This window comes from Mastigoproctus giganteus, chromosome 13 (genome assembly GCF_048544385.1).
Source record: "Mastigoproctus giganteus isolate SK-2022 chromosome 13, ASM4854438v1, whole genome shotgun sequence".
In the NCBI taxonomy this organism is placed as follows: domain Eukaryota; kingdom Metazoa; phylum Arthropoda; class Arachnida; order Uropygi; family Thelyphonidae; genus Mastigoproctus; species Mastigoproctus giganteus.
In genome coordinates this window covers 112,360,894-112,381,478 of record NC_143587.1, presented here as the reverse complement: position 1 = coordinate 112,381,478, position 20,585 = coordinate 112,360,894, and the positions used below count along the sequence as shown (strand labels likewise).

The 20,585-nt window shown below is 37.2% G+C and overlaps 1 protein-coding gene across 1 annotated transcript in view; it reads left to right on the top strand.

Moving 5' to 3' along the window:
- LOC150076368 (TGF-beta-activated kinase 1 and MAP3K7-binding protein 1-like) overlaps positions 1-20,585 on the top strand; it is a 154,648-nt gene that overhangs the window by 69,804 nt on the left and 64,259 nt on the right. Inside the window, exon 4 of the mRNA XM_090387335.1 lies at positions 6,042-6,180. Within this exon, the coding sequence (XP_090243461.1) occupies positions 6,042-6,180 (139 nt within the window). The remainder of the gene's footprint in view (positions 1-6,041; positions 6,181-20,585) is intronic.

The following is a 20,585-nucleotide window of genomic DNA, read 5'->3' as shown; positions in this document are numbered from 1 at the left end:
GAAATTCAATTCCATCAAGACTCTTCTGTCAACCAAGCCTTCAACCCACACAAGGTACTAGAACACTGAATTCCAATACCTTTGGTTTGTGGGATCACCATTTAAAAAACTCCAAAATCAGTGCAAGTCATTTTCATGCTTCAGCCTATTCCAATGGTTATTATTGCTACCATAATACCAGTCATTCAGTCATATAAGACCTTGGAGGATGTTTTTGATACTAATTTGTTAGTGAGAATATCATCTTATTGAAAACACAAACTGATTTGTGTATGGGGAAGAAGTGTAGTGCTTGCCAACAGATGCATACCAGAGCAATTCTTTCCACTTGAGAGAAGGTAAAAGAAATGGTGAGAAATCAAAATAAAGACAGGAAATCTTTACCAAACATACAGTGATGTATTTTACCAAGCACATAGAATAAACATATAATGCTGAACCTAGTCATATTGTCTAGCTACATTTAAGTTCCCCACACACACACATTATACTGACAGGCATTGGATTCCTCCACGCAGTGAAGCCATTCATTCATCTGCCATGTGAGTTAACAATCACATCTTGTACTAAAACTGTCCAAAACCAGAGCCGAACTTAAATACAGACTTGCCACTGCATTGTCTAAATTGGCGTTTTTCAACCAGTATTCTAGGGGCATTGCTCAAGTGAAATGTTTCACTAAAAATTAGTTATCTTCATTTTGGTATTTTGATGTGCTTTAAAATAAAAGGTAAATATACACAATATGTCTGTGTTAAAAGTAATTCCTGTAATGTAATTAACTGGAATTGGAGTATTTTGTTTCTAGTTATGAAGACACGTTTTTTTTGTACCACTGTAAGTGAATAAACAAAATAAATTTTATGTAGTTTTAGCATTCTGCCAACCAGCACAAGATTGAGTATTTTTGTACTTGGGAAAAAATATTAAATATGTGCACACATCTTCAATTATAGAATGCCTCTATTTATAATTTTCTATGGATTTTGCTCCTGACTTTGTGCCCAGAGTGCATTTCCTCATCTGCCTCACCCTTCTAAAACAACCCTTACTGCCACTGTGGAGATGAGGAGTCCTAAGCCCACATGATGTATGAGTGCGCCTCATATGATGATCACCGCCTACGACTCTTCACCGAGATACAATCCAACCCCCGCCATCAGAAGTATATCCTCATAAACGATGAAACATCTTATACAGCCTTCACACGATTTGCACAGGAAGTTGTTACCACCAGACGGGTTTATCTCACCCTCATGACAGGCTCGACAGGAACATTCCACCATTGCAAACCCCAATAGGATAGAATAAATGCTAGCACCCACAAAGTGCAGGAAATTATAGAAACCAAGCTATCATGCAAGCTCCACTCCGGGGTAGGATTATTCTGGCAGCCTCTTGTGGGTGCAGGATCTACACTGCTGGCACTCTGTTGAATGCTGGATATCCCTACAGAATGCAAGGCCAATGGCATTCACACGGGGCCCCTGCCCCCGTGACTTTAATTCCCTATACCTTCTCACCACTTTGCCTTAAATCACCGGGTGGGCCCTTCACCTTGGTCCCTTGTTCTTTGCCCCACATTCTGACTCACTCTACTCTAATTCCTAGTATGCTCTCTTCAACAAAAAAAAATTTTTTTTTACTTTATTTTAACTTGGTCTCGTTAGGAAGCTTATGCGACCCTGGCAGAGACCAGCCAGAGTATGATGGGCAGCCTGGCTCACCTCCCAGTGGTGGTGGCAGGCAACATAGGGTTCCACTAGGGGCCCTGCGGCCAAGCAGCCAGAAACATGACAACAGAACAAAACACAGTACTTCATAAACCTTATATGATACTTTTTTCTGACTTTTGCAGTTGTTCTGCATTCCATCACAGAGTACATATAGTGCAGATGTGGGAAACGACTGGGGGGGCCAGACGCTAAATACTATGCCTCACCTTTCTTCTAGTGCTGTCATCTTGGAGCACCATCAATTTCTTACCCATTTCATGGTGTTATGTTACTCAAAAAAAGAACCATACATTCAGCCATCTCTCTCTCTCTCTCTCTCTCTCTCTCTCTCTCTGTCTCTCTCTCTCTCTCTCTCTCTCAAATTCTCTTCGGATTCCACAAACTCTTCCTGTTTCAACTGTAGAACTTTTTCTGAATACGTACTGTAAAACTTTTCTGAAATCTGTGAATTTCACTATCATAACCTCTAATCCTTAATTTATGCTGTTTATAATGATATATGCTTTGTCTATGAACCTCTGGCATTATCATACCACGACGGGAATGATTATGTACTTTACTGGTGCTGCGATTAAAAATTTTTTTTCTACCAGGACTTCATTGAACAGAGATACAAACATCACTTGCTTAAAACTGGTTAATTTTTTGAGCTGAAATGTATATCTTATGTGGAAAGGTCACTTTTATAATTTGGATCATTTGAGCTGACCAGTAGCTGCTTAAAATTAGAAGATGTTTTCTACTGGGCTAAGCTGCTGTAAATGATAGGTGGCTACTGGTGGGGGGGGAGGGATTTTTTGAACTTCGTAAAATGCACCATATGCTCAGCTAAAAGTAGTACTTATTAAGATGCAAGCTAGCATAACGTGAAAGTTTGAATTAAGTTACTGATGATTTGATATATGCCAGTACAGGTGACTCCCGCTTAACGCTGATAGTTCGTTCCGCGAAAACAGAGCGCTAAGTGAATCCGCGCTAAGCGAGCGCCATATTCCCATAAGGTAACATGTATTTGTGAGTTGCAGTCTATTCCATAGGATATTTTCTAATCAATAATAAATGGTAGTGAAAATATGCACCAATGTCGATTAAAAATATTTAATATTCAAAATTTTGTACATATAAAATATTCTACATTATATACACATATAATTATGAGGTAATTAACTAACGAAAATCATGAATTTATTAATTCGATGGCCCTGTGCTCTCGAGTTTTCATATCTTTGGACTGAAAAATGTGTCAATTTTGGGTTGTGCTTTGGCCCTCTTCCTCTCATTGTACAACATCATGTAGGGATTCATTTCTTTCTTCAAATTTCTTATTACCTTGGCACTTCGTTCCACGTCAGGGTCGTTCTCCCGGAAATAATCACACATTTTTTTCGAAGTGTTCAAAAGCTTCGCTAAGTGTTCAAAGGCCATCCCTGTCATTGTTGATCATCTCTTGTACGATGTTTTCGTTAATTTCGTGTAATCCTGCTTCTTTTCCGATCTCAACAATTTGTGTTTTAACATTTTCAACGGAATCATCAGGTTCCTGGGAATGCTTTATGCAATTTTTCCAAACTTTCCTCCACACTCCATTCATGGTTTTCTGAGTCACTTCATCCCAGGCACTTGATGGCGGTTGTAGATGGCGGTTTTAATGTTATAGGATTTTCAAAACTCCTTTAAGCTCGGTACATTTTCAGTGTTTATGGCTTTAATAACTTAGGAAAAGGTGTTCCTTATGTAGTACGCTTTAAATGTGGCAATTACTCCTTGGTCCATTGGTTGGATCAGAGACGTAGTGTTTGGAGGCATGTAAAAAACTTTTATGTGATTGTTCAAGTCTTCTAAGCTCTCTTTGCTTGGGTGTCCTGGCGCATTGTCCATGATTAGAATAGCTTTATAACCAATGTTATTTTTTGCACAATATTTTTCCACTGCAGGACAGAAGAACTCAGCATACCAATCAATGAAAAGCGGCCTGGTTACCCAAGCTTTTTTATTAGCCTTCCAGATTACAGGTAGGTTTGATTTAGCTAAACCTTTAAGAGCCCTTGGATTTTCGGAATGGTAAACTAAAAGGGGTTTTAATTTAAAATCCCCCGCAGCGTTACCACCCAACAACAAAGTTAACCGATCCTTCGCCGCTTTGAAGCCTAGCATGTTTTTTTCTTCTTTCGATATGAAACTTCTTTTAGGCATTCATTTCCAAAAAAGACCTATTTCATCTATGTTAAAAACTTGTTGAGCAGTATAACATCCCTCTTCAATAATTTTAACAAATTCTTTTTTGAAAGTTTCGGCTCCTTGTTGATCTGCACTTGCAGCTTCTCCCTGTATTGCTACGTTGTGCAGGTTATAGCGCTTTCTAAATCTATCAAACCAGCCCTTACTAGCGTTAAATGGTTCCACATTTTTTTCGGGGTGAGCTTCCTTTAAATCTTCATATAGGCTCTTCGCTTTTTCTTTAATAATAATTGAACTTAACGGAATTCTACATTGAATGTTGTCTTCAATAAAATTATGTAGAAGTTTCTCCATTTCAATCATAATAGCCGGCCTAGCCCTGGTCAATTTAGTTGCCTGCAGGGGAACAGCTGTTTTTCCAGCTGCTAAAATTGATTCTTTATTTTTTATGATTGTTCTTACAGTTGAACCTGCCAGTCCTAAATTATTGCACACATCCACTTGTCTTTGACCGGAATCAATTCTCTTCAAAATGTCTAATTTAATTTTCAAACTCAATGTTTTTCTTACCTTTCCAATCTTTGCACCGTGTCCAGACATTGTTGCTTTTTCATTCTAATCTGACATAACTCTCTGCAAATGTAACTGCGTTGCACTGATTGTGATACGATGTTCGAGTACAGTAAACTGTCTGTATGTCTAACACTGTATGCACTGAATGATATCTCTAGAATTCCTCTGGCAAGTGAGCTGAAGACGGTGACAAATGTTTTATTTATCTGAAAAGTTCGATTTTACCGAGCAGTAAAATCAAATGGTTGTTTATTGCACAAAAAGTACTGTAATCAATTATGGTGTGACTCATGGAGAATGTTTATGGAATTTCCAAAACAGTAAAACAAATTTTATGTACTTCGGGTGACCGCAAGGTCAGAGGAGTTCAGAAGACAAGAGAATACTGTACAAGAAACAGCACAGCAACGCATTTAGCACTCATGGGATTGATTGTGTGAAAAACATTTCGCAAGTTATAGTTCCCACAGTAAAACAAAAGAAGAGATAGGGAGTAAATCTATTTTTAGTATCTTTCTATTACAGGTCAGAACAGAAAATGCAGACTTCGTAACAACATATGACACTGGATGGTAAATTTTTTCAACTTGTGTACTAAAAAAGAATTTCTCCCTTGAAACTATCCACACCAAGAAAATAAGAGCATATTGAAAGTTTCAATTTTGTACATAGAGTAGAAATTATAAAAATAATTACTGTAGTTAATTTCATGGTGGTTATTTCTCCTTTTGCCAAAAAAAAAAAAAAAAAAAAAGCTCAAAACAGACTGGACTGAAGATGGATTTGCCAAAAATTCAATCTGTATGCTAGTAAAATAGAGTCACAGTGAGTTTTGACAGCATTATAGTCAGATACGGGTTATAATGTAAGAACACTGTTATAGTGAACCGCGTTATAACGGGGCCTGCTGTATATATTTCAATTCCTAGACTTGTGTACAAAGTATTTAGTCATTCAACATAAGGTCTAAAATTTTCTTTTACAGACATTTTCTGTGACATTATACTTATTTGTACATTAGTTTGTTTGTTGTGATGCAGTTCAGTTGTGCATATTGTAGTGCCATTTACTGCTATTATTTCATTCAGTGTTACTCTTCCTAACATGAAGCTTGATTTTAGTTTGGAAGGCTCCTCTTTTATCTTTCAAATAGAAATTAGAATTATAACATTATGCTCATCAATAGATAGCTGTCTATAATTTTTAGTAGTCCAAGCGTTTTTTTATCAACAAGAAGTTTATTAATGTGTTATAGGTAACATATATAAGCAGAGGAAATCATCTGAAGGGGTTATGCTTCTTATTAAATAACTCCTCCCCTTCACTTCAGGGATGTCTCTCATTTGGCAACTCCAATCACATGACATCATCAGAAATTCTAAAAAATTGCTGTAATACTGCACAATTATGTAATACCAACAATTTTGCAGAGACTGCATGTGAATTAACTTTAAAATGAATTAATTATATTTTATAGAAATAATTTATGTAGTTTTAGTATTTCACAGTTAATTAAAGAATTCCTTTCAGAATATTGTTTTATACATTTTTTAGGAAATAAGTACCCGTGAAGCTTACCAGCAGTATCCTGAAGATGTTAATCGTCTGCATGCAATACTGACAGAGATATCTAGTGGAACTACAGCTGTAATGGCTCTCATTTATAAGAATAAACTTTATGTTGCTAATGTTGGTATGTTTATAGATTTTTTTATCATTCATTCTAAATGAAATAAATTAGACAAGGTAGAGCCAAAAAGTTTCTGAACTTTTTGCAACATCATCACGTGCTGTTTTGCACATGATGATTTTGCAAAGCATATACATACCCATAAAGCTGTATAAGCATCTCCAGTCATGAGTCGTCCATTTGTTGTTTCAGTTTAACTCTCACCTCTCACTTACTAAGAGCAGGTCATTCAAGGTTGATATATGGCTGACTGCTTTTCATCAAATTTTGTTACCTCTTTTCACACATATAAAGAGTTGAAATTTGAATTTACATTTTGTATACAGCTAAGGAAATATTTTACAGAAACATGGGACCTGATCTAGCAAGCTTATAATGAAGCAAGCCTAGCAAGCTTGTAATAATTGCTTATAATAGCCTAGCAAGCCTATAATAGAAAGAAACAAGATAATTCATTATATGTGTTTATTAAATGTAATGGGTTATTGCATTATCATTATGGCATCGTGTTTGTATGTAGTAAATTGGCAAAATGGCATCATTTTTATCATATCTCATATTGTGAGTACCTTCAAAATGAGTTGCACTACCTTGAATAAGTAATGCTTCACCAGTGGAGAAGACTATTGTTAAGTATTCTCAGTGGATACTGTCACCCAGACAGCCATTTCAAGGCTGTTTGGCATCTCATTGGTGAATGGATAGGTCCCCTGGTGCTGCAGTAGTGACAATACATTTATGAACTATAACTTCAACACCAACCCACCTACTGATGAGAGGCCAAAACAGCCTTGAAATGACCATCTGGGTGGTGGTATCCATTGAGAATAAGTAACAATAGTCTTCTCCACTGGTGAAGTGTTACTTATTTAAGGTAGGCAATATCGGGCTACTTGTGTTGAAGGTATTCACAGTATGGGATATGATAAAAGTGATGGCAATTTCGGTAATTAACTACGTACAAACATGATGCTAATGAACTAACCTGTTACATATAGTGAATTTCCTGTAAGTTAGTCTTTAGCCCTAAATCTTTTCATTCAGTATATAGTTTATTCAGCAAGTTCACCTTTCAACTCCATACACTTTATACGATGATATTCAAGCATTTGTAAACTTCTCAAATAGAAATTGAAAGACTGCTCCCCAAACAGGCTTCTTTTTATAACCTAAAAAAGGGTATCAATTTTGCATTTGATGCAAAATTGATATAGTTTTTTTTTTTTTTTTTTGAGATTTAGGAAGAGGTAATAGTCCAAGAGTGCATGGTCTGGTGAATATGGGGCTGGAAGCTCAGTTCCACCAATTTGGCATGTGTTTGATGTGAAATATAGTTCTTTCAAAAGCAGCACTCCTTGGATGTGCTGCTTCTCCAGCAGCTCTACATCCTTCCTAAAATGAGGCCTCCAGACCTGTATATAGTACTCAAAGTGTGACCTGACCATTGCCTTATACAAGAGGATAATCACCTCCTTATCCCTGCTAGAAAAATTCCTGTATATCATCGATAAGACACCATGAGCTACTCTTGCAGACCATCTGCACTGCTTCATATCTGCCTGCACAATTACCCCCAGGTCCTTTTCATTCTCTACCACTGTCAGTGTAGTACCACACAGTTGATATGTTACTCTGAGGTTACTGCTTCCCATATGCAGTACTTTACATTTGTCAATGTTAAACTTCAGTTGCCACTTCTCAGCCCATCTGCTCAACTTTTCTAGATCCTTTGCAGCAGCAGCAGTACACTGTCATTAACAACTCTGCCAACCTTCGTATCGTCTGCAAACTTGGACATTAAGCCTGATATACCATCATCAATATCATTAATAAATATAGAAAACAACAGTGGACCCAACATTGAACCCCGAGGGACTCCACTAATAACATCAGTCCACGAAGAGCAGTGTCCATTGATTACCACTCTGTCTTCTCCAACTCAACCATCCCTTTATCGAAAGCAGCAATTTGCCTCCAATGCCACACTGCTCCAATTTGTGCAGCAGTCTTCCATGTGCAACAGTATCAAAAGCCTTTCTAAGATCTAAATATATTATTTCAAAGTTATTCCCTGCATCCAGTTCCTTTGTGACCACGTCATAGTATCCAATCAAATTGGTCAGACAAGACTTCTTAACAAAACCATACTGTGTCCGAGCTATAACTGAAGTCATGTCTAGATGATCCTGCAGTGCTTCTTTAACCAGTGCCTCCATTAATTTCCCTGGAACAGAAGTTAAACTAATAGGTCTGTAATTACCTGTGACTCCCTTTGATCCTCCTTTGTAGATTGGGGTCACATATGCACATCTCCAGTCCACGGGTATCTCCCCTGAGTTCAAGGAAGCTCTTATAATTATGGCTAAGGTTTTGCGTACTTCCTTTCCTGCCTCCTTTAATATAACTGGATAGATCCCATCCACCCCAGGTGCCTTTCTTATGTTTATTTCCAAAAATCCGACCACCTGCTCCACTTACGGAGAAGTCGCGCTGGTCAGCAGTGAGCAGATTAAGGGGTATTCCCAATATGCTCTGGTCCACCTTCTACTGCAGTGGTGTCCAAATTTTTCCCATACAGGAGCCATATTAAAAAAAAAAATTCGAAGTTAGATTTCTTGTGTGTTCCCTTTTCCCTATTTTGTTGCATGTAAAAGTAAAATTGAAAATATTCGAAAATTTTATTAAGTACAATACACAATTATATTTACTGAGCAAAACATTTAATGAGAATTTTTTTTTAATTAACAAAATTTAAAATGCTGTTTTAGTTCACTTTCCTGGCAGGCCATAGGTTGGACGCTGCTACGAACCAACTGTAAGCGTCCCGTTCGAGAATTAGGAGGGAGTGATTTTCTCTTACCCTGACAAATAATCATCTGTTGTTTTGCGAAAGTGTGTTATCCAGATTTTTCCATAAATTTTCCCTATATCTGTTTACATGTTCACAGTACCTGAATATCCGAATGACACCGACATTTTGGACAGTTTCAAAAAAAAAAAAGAAAAGAAAAAAATTCAAATTTAAGAACTAGTGACAATACCGATGACAAGAGAAAGAAAACAAGGACAATGAAAGTATTAAACCTTCTAAACGTGAAATGGCAAAACTTAAGTTGGTAAAACTTAAGTTAGAAAATTGTCAATTACATTACAGTTAAATGAAAGAGATACAATTTGTGGATTTCGGGAATACCTAATTGAAAAGATGGTTTCGAAAGAATTGAAGCAGTTGACGGACGCACTGAGTAGGATACCAATTTCATCGAGTGAATGTGAAGTAGGATTTTCACAAATGAATCTGATTGTCAGCCTAAACAGAGCTTCGTTGATGACAAAAACAGTTTCTTCACTACTGTTTGTAGGCCCACCGCTGACCCGCTTCGATCCAGCAAAATATGTCGATTCGTGGATGCTCCGAAAACATCATTAAGCAAGAGACACACAAAGAGGAAGAAAAGAAGTCGGCAGAGGGTGTCGAAACTTAATAAAAATTTGGAATATTCTACAAAAACTTTATTATGAAATTATTTTTATTTATGTTATTTATTTTTACCTATTATTTTTAAGGGCCGTAGTCTAACAAAGGACCCTTATACTGTCACTCGTTGTCTGTCTGTCCCTCTGTCCATCTGTCACAGCATTGTATTTCTGGAACCACTCAACCTATTGACTTGAAATTTTGCGTGGATTTGTACATCATGTGGGCCAACATAACACCATATAGATCGTTATTGAAAAAAATTTGTCTGAGAAATGGGGGGGGACAAAAATGTCACCAACAACACCTATAGCTTATACACTGTTGGAAAGAGCTCAACGAATAGGTTTAAAATATAATTTTAAAATTAAAAATGGTGACGCCAGATGGGAAAATGTGAGTAACTTACGTGCCCCACCTCTATTTCTGTCGCTAATGGAGCTAAAAATTTAAAAACCACATTAGCTATGCGTTATTCAATGCTTATCAAGGGAAAACTATTCTGGCTGAAATCTATCATTTGCTTTTTGTGTTAAAATTAAAAAAACAATTTTTTATTGCACTTCGATAGCGTGCTTCTTTGTACTAAGCAACTCTCCTTTTGGTGACAAAAAGGTTGCTAAATAGTTAGTTATAAAGGTCATTTATAAATTTTATTGAAGATTGTTCCCACAATCAGTTGCTCTTTGGCTGAAATCAAATTTTCACACATCTATCCAGCAACTATTCTTTTTTTCAATTTAAGCTTATGTCTTATGTGGTTTCCAAGAAAGAGTAAAGATGCCATCAGTATTTAGAACTCAATCCATTCAAAGCCTTAGACACTTCAACCAGGTCTCCTTGCAGTTGCCTCACAGAAACTTCCAAGTGCTGTAATTTGCGGAACAGAAGTCTTTCGTGGTAAGAGTACCATTTTGTGTCTTTGACTAATCCTTTTGCACTTCTCTGCACTAATTCCAACATACAAAGGGTACTAGGAAAGTTTTGCAATATGACGCAACAATGAATCACAGGGAGCTGCTTGTTGCTGCATGTTGAGACATGTTCATACGTGCATAGTAGCCGCCGCGCCAAGTCGATGGGCTCAGTTATTCATTAGTAGTGAGAGTGTAAAGTGCTTGCGATGGCATCATGGTCACGGAATGAGATAAGGACAGTTTTGCGGTATAATTTCGTGCGTGGTTTAACCATAGACCAGTGCTTAAAAGAAATGACTCTTGCACTAGATGATGATTGTCCACATCGTACAACGATATTCAGGTGGTATAGAGAATTCCAAAGGGGAAATTTCACTCTGGAGGATTCTGAGAGGCCAGGAAGGCCACGAACATCAGTTACGGAGGAAAACGTTACGAAACAGCAATTCGTTCGATTCTGCAAGATCATTTGCACATAAAGAAACTTTGTTCTCTCTGGGTGCCGCATCAACTGACTGAAGAGCAGATGACACGACGTGTGACTTGGTGCCGGGAGATGTTAAAAAAGTTTGATAAGGGACAATCTCGGTATGTGAACAACATCGTGACAGGTGACGAGACTTGGCTGTACTATTACGATCTGCCGACCAAGGCTCAAAACAAAGTTTGGGTCTTTGATGATGATGACGACACACCCGTAATTGTCAGAAAATCCCGATCTGTAAAGAAGAAAATGATAGCTGTATTTTTCAAATCGAGTGGAATTTTGGAACATGTCGTTTTGGACACGCAGAAGACAGTCACAGCTAAGTGGTATACTGAACAATGCCTGCCTAAAGTCATTGGATCTATGAAGAACCTGCGGCCAAAGTCAAGAATGGACACCTGGTACCTCCATCACGATAATGCTCCAGCTCACCGCACCAAAGCCTGCACCGAATATTTGACCACGACAGGACTGAAACTTCTCGAGCACCCTCCCTACAGTCCAGACCTTGCTCCCTGCGACTTTGCACTGTTCCCGCATGTGAAAATGAAGCTAAAAGGGAGGCGGTTTTCCAGTGATGAGGACCTTCTACGGGCTTGGGACAACGAGTGTGCTTTACTCCCTAGTGAAACTTGGCAGAACTGGTTTAAAGATTGGTTTCGGAGGATGGAGAGGTGTATTGAATGTAGAGGAAATTACTTTGAAAAAATTAAATAAACAAAGCTGTATTGCAAAACTTTCCTAGTACCCTTTGTATCTACATCATTCCTAAAATAAGGATTCCAGACCTGTATGTAATTCTCAAGATGCAGTCTAACTATTGCCGTATAAATGGGACAATCACCTCCTTGTCCCTGCTGGCAAAATTCCTGTGTATCATTAACAGAAAGACGTGAGCTGGCCTAACAGCAGTGTCTGCACTGCTCAGAGAACTTCATGTCTGACTGTATAATTACCCTTAGGTCTCTTTATTGCCCACCACTTTCAATGTGGTTACTACCCAACTGGTATATTATTTAAGGTATTGCGTGAGTGGCATGGTGTGTAGGTAAACTGTGTTGACTGAAGATAATAAAACATTCAAACTTACGTTTATATAATTATTTTGTTTTTGAATTGGAAATATGTACACATTTCATAGCTTTTTTTTATCACTTCTTTTCTATAAATCAAACTTTTGTAATTCGATAAATTTTGTTTTAAGGTCAATTTTACACTAATATGTAAAACCCTTACCAGCTTAGCAATATCACCATCACAAAAGGCCACTTCGGTCACAAGAAATTGTTGATTTGTTTATGGATGAAAGTGCGCACGCGCACGCGCACACGCACACACACACACACACACACACACACACACACACACACACACACACACACACACACACACACACCGTGGTTAACTTAATCTCTTGTTGCCAGGTTCTTTGGTTGACAACAGTCCAAGGGATTATCTTTATAGTCTCAATATCAGGGTTTATTTTGTGCCCTGAGGGTAACATTACTGCTAGTATTGGCTTAGTGGATAATGTAGGATTTTAATACACATTTATGGACATGCGATAAAAAAATTTGTTTTTAATTAAAATAGAATAAGACTATTAAATAAATAAACTAAATTATTTAAAATAAATATTATCAGAAAACTTTACCAGCTAAGATCTGTTTCTGGGTGGCTTGTAGGAATTAGGTTGTAGTGTATTCCTTGGTTGGATGGTTGATGGAGACTAGGCACCTGCGAGGCAATCTGATTGAGGTATATAAGGCCTTGAATGGATTGAGCAGACTTAATGCTGATTTGATTTTTCCTCTTGCTCAGATTACAAACCTGAGGGGGGCATAGATTCAAACTGAGGAAAGACAGTAGTAGAATAGATGTGTGGAAGTTTGCCTTTAGCCAGCGGGTGGTTGATTGCTGGAACAAACTTCCATCTGTTGTTGTGGAAGTTGATAGCATAAATAAATTCAAGCCAGAACTAGACAAACATTTGGAACAAATGGATCAGTGAAATGGGAAGGGTTTTTTTTTTTTTTTTGACCTATGCTGTAAAAGCTTACTTTCTTGCATCATGTGTCTAGTAATGCTAATGTTATCTGTGGCTCCTGTTAAAAAGGTTTCTTTGTACAGTCTATGGTTATGGTATCTGTCTGTGAGCAGTACTGATGTTTCGGAAAATGCTCATTTGTTGTCCTCTGTCCATATATTGAAAGCTGGGTCTGAATTTGTTACCTGCCTTTTTTTCAATGTTGTGTTCTTTTACTCTGAGTTTTCTCTTTCTTTGGCCTATCTGTAAGCTTTAGGGCAATCTCTACATTGTAGCTGGCATATAGGATTTTTGGTAGTGTGGGTCTTGGAGAGGGAGAAGGTTGAGATGGGGTTTTTTAATATGTATTTTATTGTTGTGGTTTTGTATATCCGATAAAAATGTTATGTTTTTTTAACTATTTGAGCCATGGTATGTAGGGGATGGTCATGAATTGTTTATCTTTGTCGGGATTATTGTTGGAGAATTTTTCTCTTGTGCTCTTTATTGTTTTCAATATGAGTTTATACGAATATCCACAGTTGGTTAAACTTTAGAATGTGGTATACACTTTGATTGGTAGTATGAAGGCATGGCATGATGCAGTGAGTGACAAGCGTAGCTTCTCCCACCCATTGATTTGATAAGCTACTAATTACTGCTAGTTTGTATTAGAGTGAATGCCACTTTTCAACCAATTGAAGCTGCCAGAAATGTGAAGTACAGGCCAGCGACAGTTTGTATGACACAGAATTCTGTGTCATATAAACAGAGTACACAATGTGGAGATGGGGGGAACCCCTGGTGTCATCAGACAACTAACACACTTAAAATAAAAAAAAAAAGGCCAGCGAGAGGAGAATTATGGTGTGCACTTTGATTGGTAGTGCTGAGGTGTGGTGTGATGCATGATCAGCAAGTGTAGCTTCTCCTACCCGTTGCTTTGATAGACTACTAATTGTCACTAGTTTTCATTAGAATGAATGCCATTTTTCAACCAATTGAAGCTGCCAAGAATGTGATGTATAGGCCAGTGACATTGAGCTGTTTATTCCATTTTTTGCTTAGTTTTCTTAAATTATCCAGGTTACCAGGCAAAATGTGAAAGTCTAGTTAAAAAAAAAAAAAAAAAAGAGGCCAGGTTGCCACTGTTTGGAAGGGATTCAAGCAAGAAATGGAATCAACACTAACCTAAAGGGATTTTGTAATCTTTAGTATACAGTACTCCTTTAAGTTAGTGTATTTATTCCATTTTTTGCTTCAATCCACCTCCAAATAGTGGCATAACAGAACTTGACCTTTTTTTGACTAGGAAAAAATGGTTTAAGGGATTATGGAATAAACACACTAACCCAGTGAGGTTCTGTTTATCTAAAGACTACAGAACCCCTTTAGGTTAGTGTGCTTATTCTATTTTTCACTTGAATCCCTCCCAAACAGTGGCATAACATAACCAGACCTTTTTTTTTATTTTTTTATTATTATTACTACTAGACTTTCATTTTTGGCTAGTCAAAAAAAAAGGTCAGGCTATGTTAAGATGCTATTCGGGAGGGATTTGTGAAAAACAGAATAAATGCACTAACCTAAAAGGGTACCATACACTAAAGATTATCTTGAACACTGGGTAAAAAAAACACACTAACCTGATATTGCCGGCCTGTAGCTAATCAGTAGCAATGGGTAGGAGTAGCTCCTCCTACTAGCTCGCCCTGGCATGACCAGTTGAAATGTATGCTGTATATTAAAGATTAACCCCACAGTTTCCTCCATCTAAGGAATACACTATGACCTAGGTTAGTCCTTATCAACCACCCTAAAAATGGAAGACCTTAGCTGGTAAAGTTTTCTAACAGTATTATTTAGTTTATGTAATTCAGTTTATTTATTTTTGTCTTATTCTATTTTAATTTAAAACTATTTTTTTTTTATCACATATCATTAAGTGTGTATTAATTTCCCCCCATTATCCACTAAGCCCATACCTGACGTAACATTAATGTTACCTTCAGGGCACAAGTAAGCCCTGATATCAAGACTATTAAGATAATCCTTTAGACTCTTGTCCATCAACCCACCTGGGCAACGAAATTAAGCAAACCACTGTGTGCGTGCGCACATACAAAGAGTGCAGTAGCACACGTTCTTTGAATAGACCTGGGTTCAAGCCCCTGACTACTGAATACGGTTGATCTGCCAACCCGCACTGGACCAGCATGGCAGATTATGGTCCATTTCCCTCAACATGAATTGTTGAGGAGGCTTCCATCCTGCAGTGGGTTGATAATGGCTGCACTTTACCCCTTTTTTTTTTTTTCTTTTACTTATATAAAATTAACCTTAAAACGAAATTCTTTGAATTAATCAAGTTTTAATTTACTAAAAATTTTAATTCAAATGTAAAAGCTTTAAAAAAATTCCATAATAATAATCCTTAGTTACTGTCTTTGCAGTTACTGAAGAAGTGATCAGAAAATACCATGAATTGTTTGACTCCATTATGTACATATTTCCAATTTGGAAATAAACATAATTATACCAATAGGTTTGGTATGTTATTCTGGGGTTACAGCTGTCTATACACAGTACCTTGAATTTACCAATATTAAGCCCTAACTGCCACTTGTCAGTTCATCTGCCTAATTTTTCTAAGTCTCATTGCAGCAGTATGCCTCTATTCCTGCCATTAACCACACTGGCAACCTTAAACAGTAAGCTTGATATGCCTTAATAAATATCAAAAATTGTAAGGGCCCGGCACTGACCCATGAGGGACTCCACTAATACCATCCAAGAAGTAGATGTGCACTTGTTTTTGCTTTTAGTAACCCTAACACAGCCTATGTATTTGCTTGTGTTAGTACCTGGAATCTGTTAGGCCTATATATTGGCACAAGCTGTGTTACATTTTGACCTCTGCTTGTGGCTGCTATTAATCTGTATATTACCCCCAAGCTAGAAGTTTTCAAACCCACCTAACACAGTCTTGATAGCATCAGTAAATATTTTTGGCACTCCTTCTATTTAAGTATATCCCATCCCTTATAAACAGTCTCTCCTATTAACAAGCAAAAATCATGCGGAGAAATTCTACCCCATTGTGCCTTGCACAGTCTCTCTATGACCAAATTAATTGACATGACTCTTTTCATGTACTCCCTGTTTTCATTTCTGGCAGAATTGTAGACACTTTCAAATATTATTAACTCAAACTTTTTCCTCAACATTGCCTATGATAAATAAATCATCATATCTCAATATCACCTTTTGTGTCTTACAAGACCACTGCTCTACAACATAAACTTTTGCCCCTGGTCCTATTCCACCTATCCTTCTTACACTATATTTAACATTTCCCAGCAATAGCTGCTTTCTGTGGGACCAGTGCTCTCTGCCATTGAGGATATCATTGTGTTGTCTCATGAGTATAGTTCTAGCATTGAGCTGGGCAGCTGAGTGCTTGATGGATCCCTCATTTGAAATCCTACGAGGGTACCAGCCTTGTTCAGTATTCTGAACAAGGTTGGTATTCTCAGTATTCTGATGGGCCTGTGCGAGGGCACAGGCCCATCAGAATACTGACTTTGTACTTACTACTCTTCTCATACTCTTTCTGCACTTCCTCTCCCAAGCCAAATTATTCCTGCTACTTTGGACTTTCTACTTTGCTGCTCCAGCCTGAGGTGTGATTTTAGTCTAAATTTAATTTAAAAATACCACATGAAACTAAGAGGTAATAATAATGCTACACTATTCCCAGATTATGCAACAGCATTACTTACTTCACTATTGTTGTGTAATGTACTATGCATGTCTTGTGTATTGTTTTAACTATGCTTTACATAATTATAGCAATATGTATCTTATAAAATGTTGTTAACAGGAGAGATTGTTTCTACAGGAAAGGGATACACTTAACTAGAAAGGGTGCAAGAATATTTGCTGATGCTATCGAGACAGTGTTAGGTGGGCCAGGAAACTGCTAGCTTGGGGGATTCACAGACTAATAGACAAACGGCAGCCACAGGCAGAGGTGAAAATGATTCTTGCACTGTTTCTGTTGGAATGGGCAGCAGCCTGTGACGTAGGGATTTCAAGGGCTGCTGAGAGTCATCATGGAACAAGTCAATCATGGGTTGTATTAGGGTAGCTAAGAGTAAGAATAGGTGTATTTATACTTGCATGTATACCAATGCTAAGGTATAGTAAATAAATTTAGTGAATTTTAAGTGCTGGTAAAGACATCGAAAGGGATATTGTTCGGATATCAGAGATGTGGTGCCACACGGATATAAGCAGAGCAGAATTGGAATTTGGGGAGAACAATATGTACGGCAAGGATAGACAGGGCAGAAGGGATGGAGGGGGTGATGCTGTTAGTTAAGAAACACACAAAATCTAAAGTGCATCCAGTTGACATGGGTGAACAGTGCAGTGTTGAGTTGGTTTGGTGTAACACAAGCTGTTGTTGTTGTTTGGTTTTTAGGAGCATTAGCAACTAAGGCCATATTGCTCCGGGATATGCGGTGGTCAGTCCCTGACCTTTCCGCATCCTCCGTATTTGGTGGTGACGGGCTCGAACCCCGGGCTAATCAAGAAGCGTGTGCTGCGCACTGCTGCTCCTTCCCACCTGGCTACGGAGGCGCCAGGTGTAACACAAGCACTGGGAAAACCAAGTTGAGAGTAGGAGTGTGTTATAGACCTTATGACTCTAATGAGTCAATTAACAACTGTACAGGGAAATAGAGTGAGCCAGTATATCAGATTGTCTTATAATGGGGGATTTTAACTTCCCAGATATAGATTGGAACTTGTGGGTTGGTGACTCACACACCAGCAAGACTTTTTGTGGATTTATTGGATGATTGTTTTCTACAGCAGCCTGTTCGAGAGACAACCAGAGAGAGTAATACTAGTGATCTGATTATCAGCAGTGATTCTTCATGCATTAAGAATCTGTAGATAAAGGAACCACTGGGTGGCAGTGATCAAAGTGTACTGATGTAGGATTTACTTAAAGATGTAACTATCATCAGGGGTAAGAGGAAGGGTTTTTGCTTTCGTAACGGTTGACTGCAATGGTCTCAGAGTTTTTAAATTCTATACAGTGGGACCAACTGTATAGAATTACACAGTTGTGTAATTCTATACAATAATGTTACCAACAGCAAATACTAAATGTAAAGCATTCAAGGAATTAATCTTGGAAGCTATTAGGCTTTTCATACCAACTAAGAAATACTGTACATGGTTTAGACCTAAATAGATGTCAGATAACCTATTGAGATTCGTAGCAGGGAAGAAAAATGAATGGGATGCATATAAATTATCAGGAGACACAGATGCCTATGGTAGATATAAGATAGTCTGTAATCAAGTCACAAAAGGCATTAAGCAAGCAACGGCAGATTACGAGAAATCTTTGGCAATCAATGCAAAGAAAAACAATAAAGAGTTCTTTACTTTTGTAAACTCTGGAAGGGGATGTATCAGATTGGTCCACTTGACATCAATAGTTCAATTGTTGTGAACTTGGCGAGGTAGCTGACAAACTTGAATGAGTATTTTGCATCTACATTCACACATGAGGAGGTCTGTAGGAAAGTGGAGACCAGAAGCTTATCAAACTCTGGCAAGGAGCTAAATGATTTTGTAATAACTGAGAGCAAAGTGCAGGAGAAATTGTTGAAATTGACCATAAGAAAGGCACCTGGGGTGGATGGAATCTATCCAGTTATATTAAAGGAAGTAAGCAAATCTTTAGCCATAATTATGAAAGCTGCCTTGGACTCTTTTCTTAGACATATTAATTTTCAACTGCGAAAAAAACTGTTCCAAAAAAAGCGATTATTCTTATTGCAAAAATTCGTAACTGAGGGTATATATCTTTTGACAAGTACAAATAAAAGTTAATCAAATCTATATCTTCAAATCTTTGAATAAGATTTATATCACACTGTAAATTAATTAGCTCCATTTGTAGATTTTCTGGTGTGTTATTCACGTTCATTTTTAATGGTAATGAAAATAATGTAAAATCGGACTCCAAATCATTAAAATCTTTAAATCTTTCATCAAATTCTTGTTGTAATAATGCTATTTTTCTTGCATATTCTTGAGATTTTTCATTTGAAATAATAGGGCAGGATTTAAGATGTAGGAAATGTACGAAATTTTTTGATTCCAGTTGTGTTTCCCATAATTGCAATTTAACTTTAAAAGCTTTAATACAAGCATACATGTCAGTGATAAGTTTATTCTTTCCTTGCAGCTCTTTATTGAGAATATTTAAATGACCGGTTAAGTCAACAAGAAATGCTAAATCTGTTATCCATGTATCATTATGTAGCTCGTCGATGGTTTTATTTTTTTGTGTCATGAAAATTTTGATTTCATTTATTAAATCAAAAAAAACCGTTTTAATACAGCTCCTCGACTTAATCACCTCACCTCGTTATAATAAATCATTTCTCTGCACTCACTTTCAATTTCTTCAAGCAATGCAACAAATTCTCGATGATTCAGAGCTCGTCCACGGATAAAGTTTACTGTTTTAGTTACTGTTTCCAGAACATTATCCAACTACAAACTTTTGGCACAAAGTGCTTCTTGATGAATAATGCAATGTATAGTGCAAAAATTATTCTGAAATTTTTCTTCTTTCTCTATATTTCTTAATTTTACCGCATTTTTTTTACCAACCGTAGCAGCTGCACCATCACTTGCAAATCCAACCATTTTATCCCAACTTAATTTATATTTATCTATTATAGTCTTTATTTCAGAAAAAATATCCTGTGTACCAGTTTTTCCTTTCATAGGAATTATTTCCAATAATTCCTCAATTACTTCAAATTCATCAGTAACACCTCGTACGAAAACGGCAAGTTGTGCTATATCTGTGATGTCAGTACTCTCATCAACTGCTATTGAGAATGCTGCAAAATCTATACTTTTTTCTTTTATCTGTGATGTCAGTACTCTCATCAACTGCTATTGAGAATGCTACAAAATCTATACTTTTTTCTTTTAACTGACATTGTAAATCACTAGCGATTTCGTTAATACGTTCCGCTACCGTGTTGGCTGACAAACTAATATTTTTAAATAATTGTTGTTTGTCAGGACAAAGAAGTTCAGCAGACTTAATCAAACAATCTTTAAGGAATTCGCCATCAGTAAATGGTTTTGATCGTTTTGCAATGATGTGCGCGAGAGCAAAACTTGCGTGAACTGTTGCTTCACTGGATTTATTTGCTTCAGTAAAAAAAAAAAATTGTTGTCGTTGTAAGCCAGATTTCAGAAACTGTAACTTTTCTTCCCTCAATTTGCCTTCCACCATTTCAAATTTTTTTTATGATTCATTTCGTAATGTTGACGTAAATTCTATTCTTTTGGAACTGATATTCCCTTATTACAAATAAAACACACAATTTTATTGCGTACATATTCAATGTAGAATCTACATTATATCAATACCTATCGTTTATCGTTAGATCT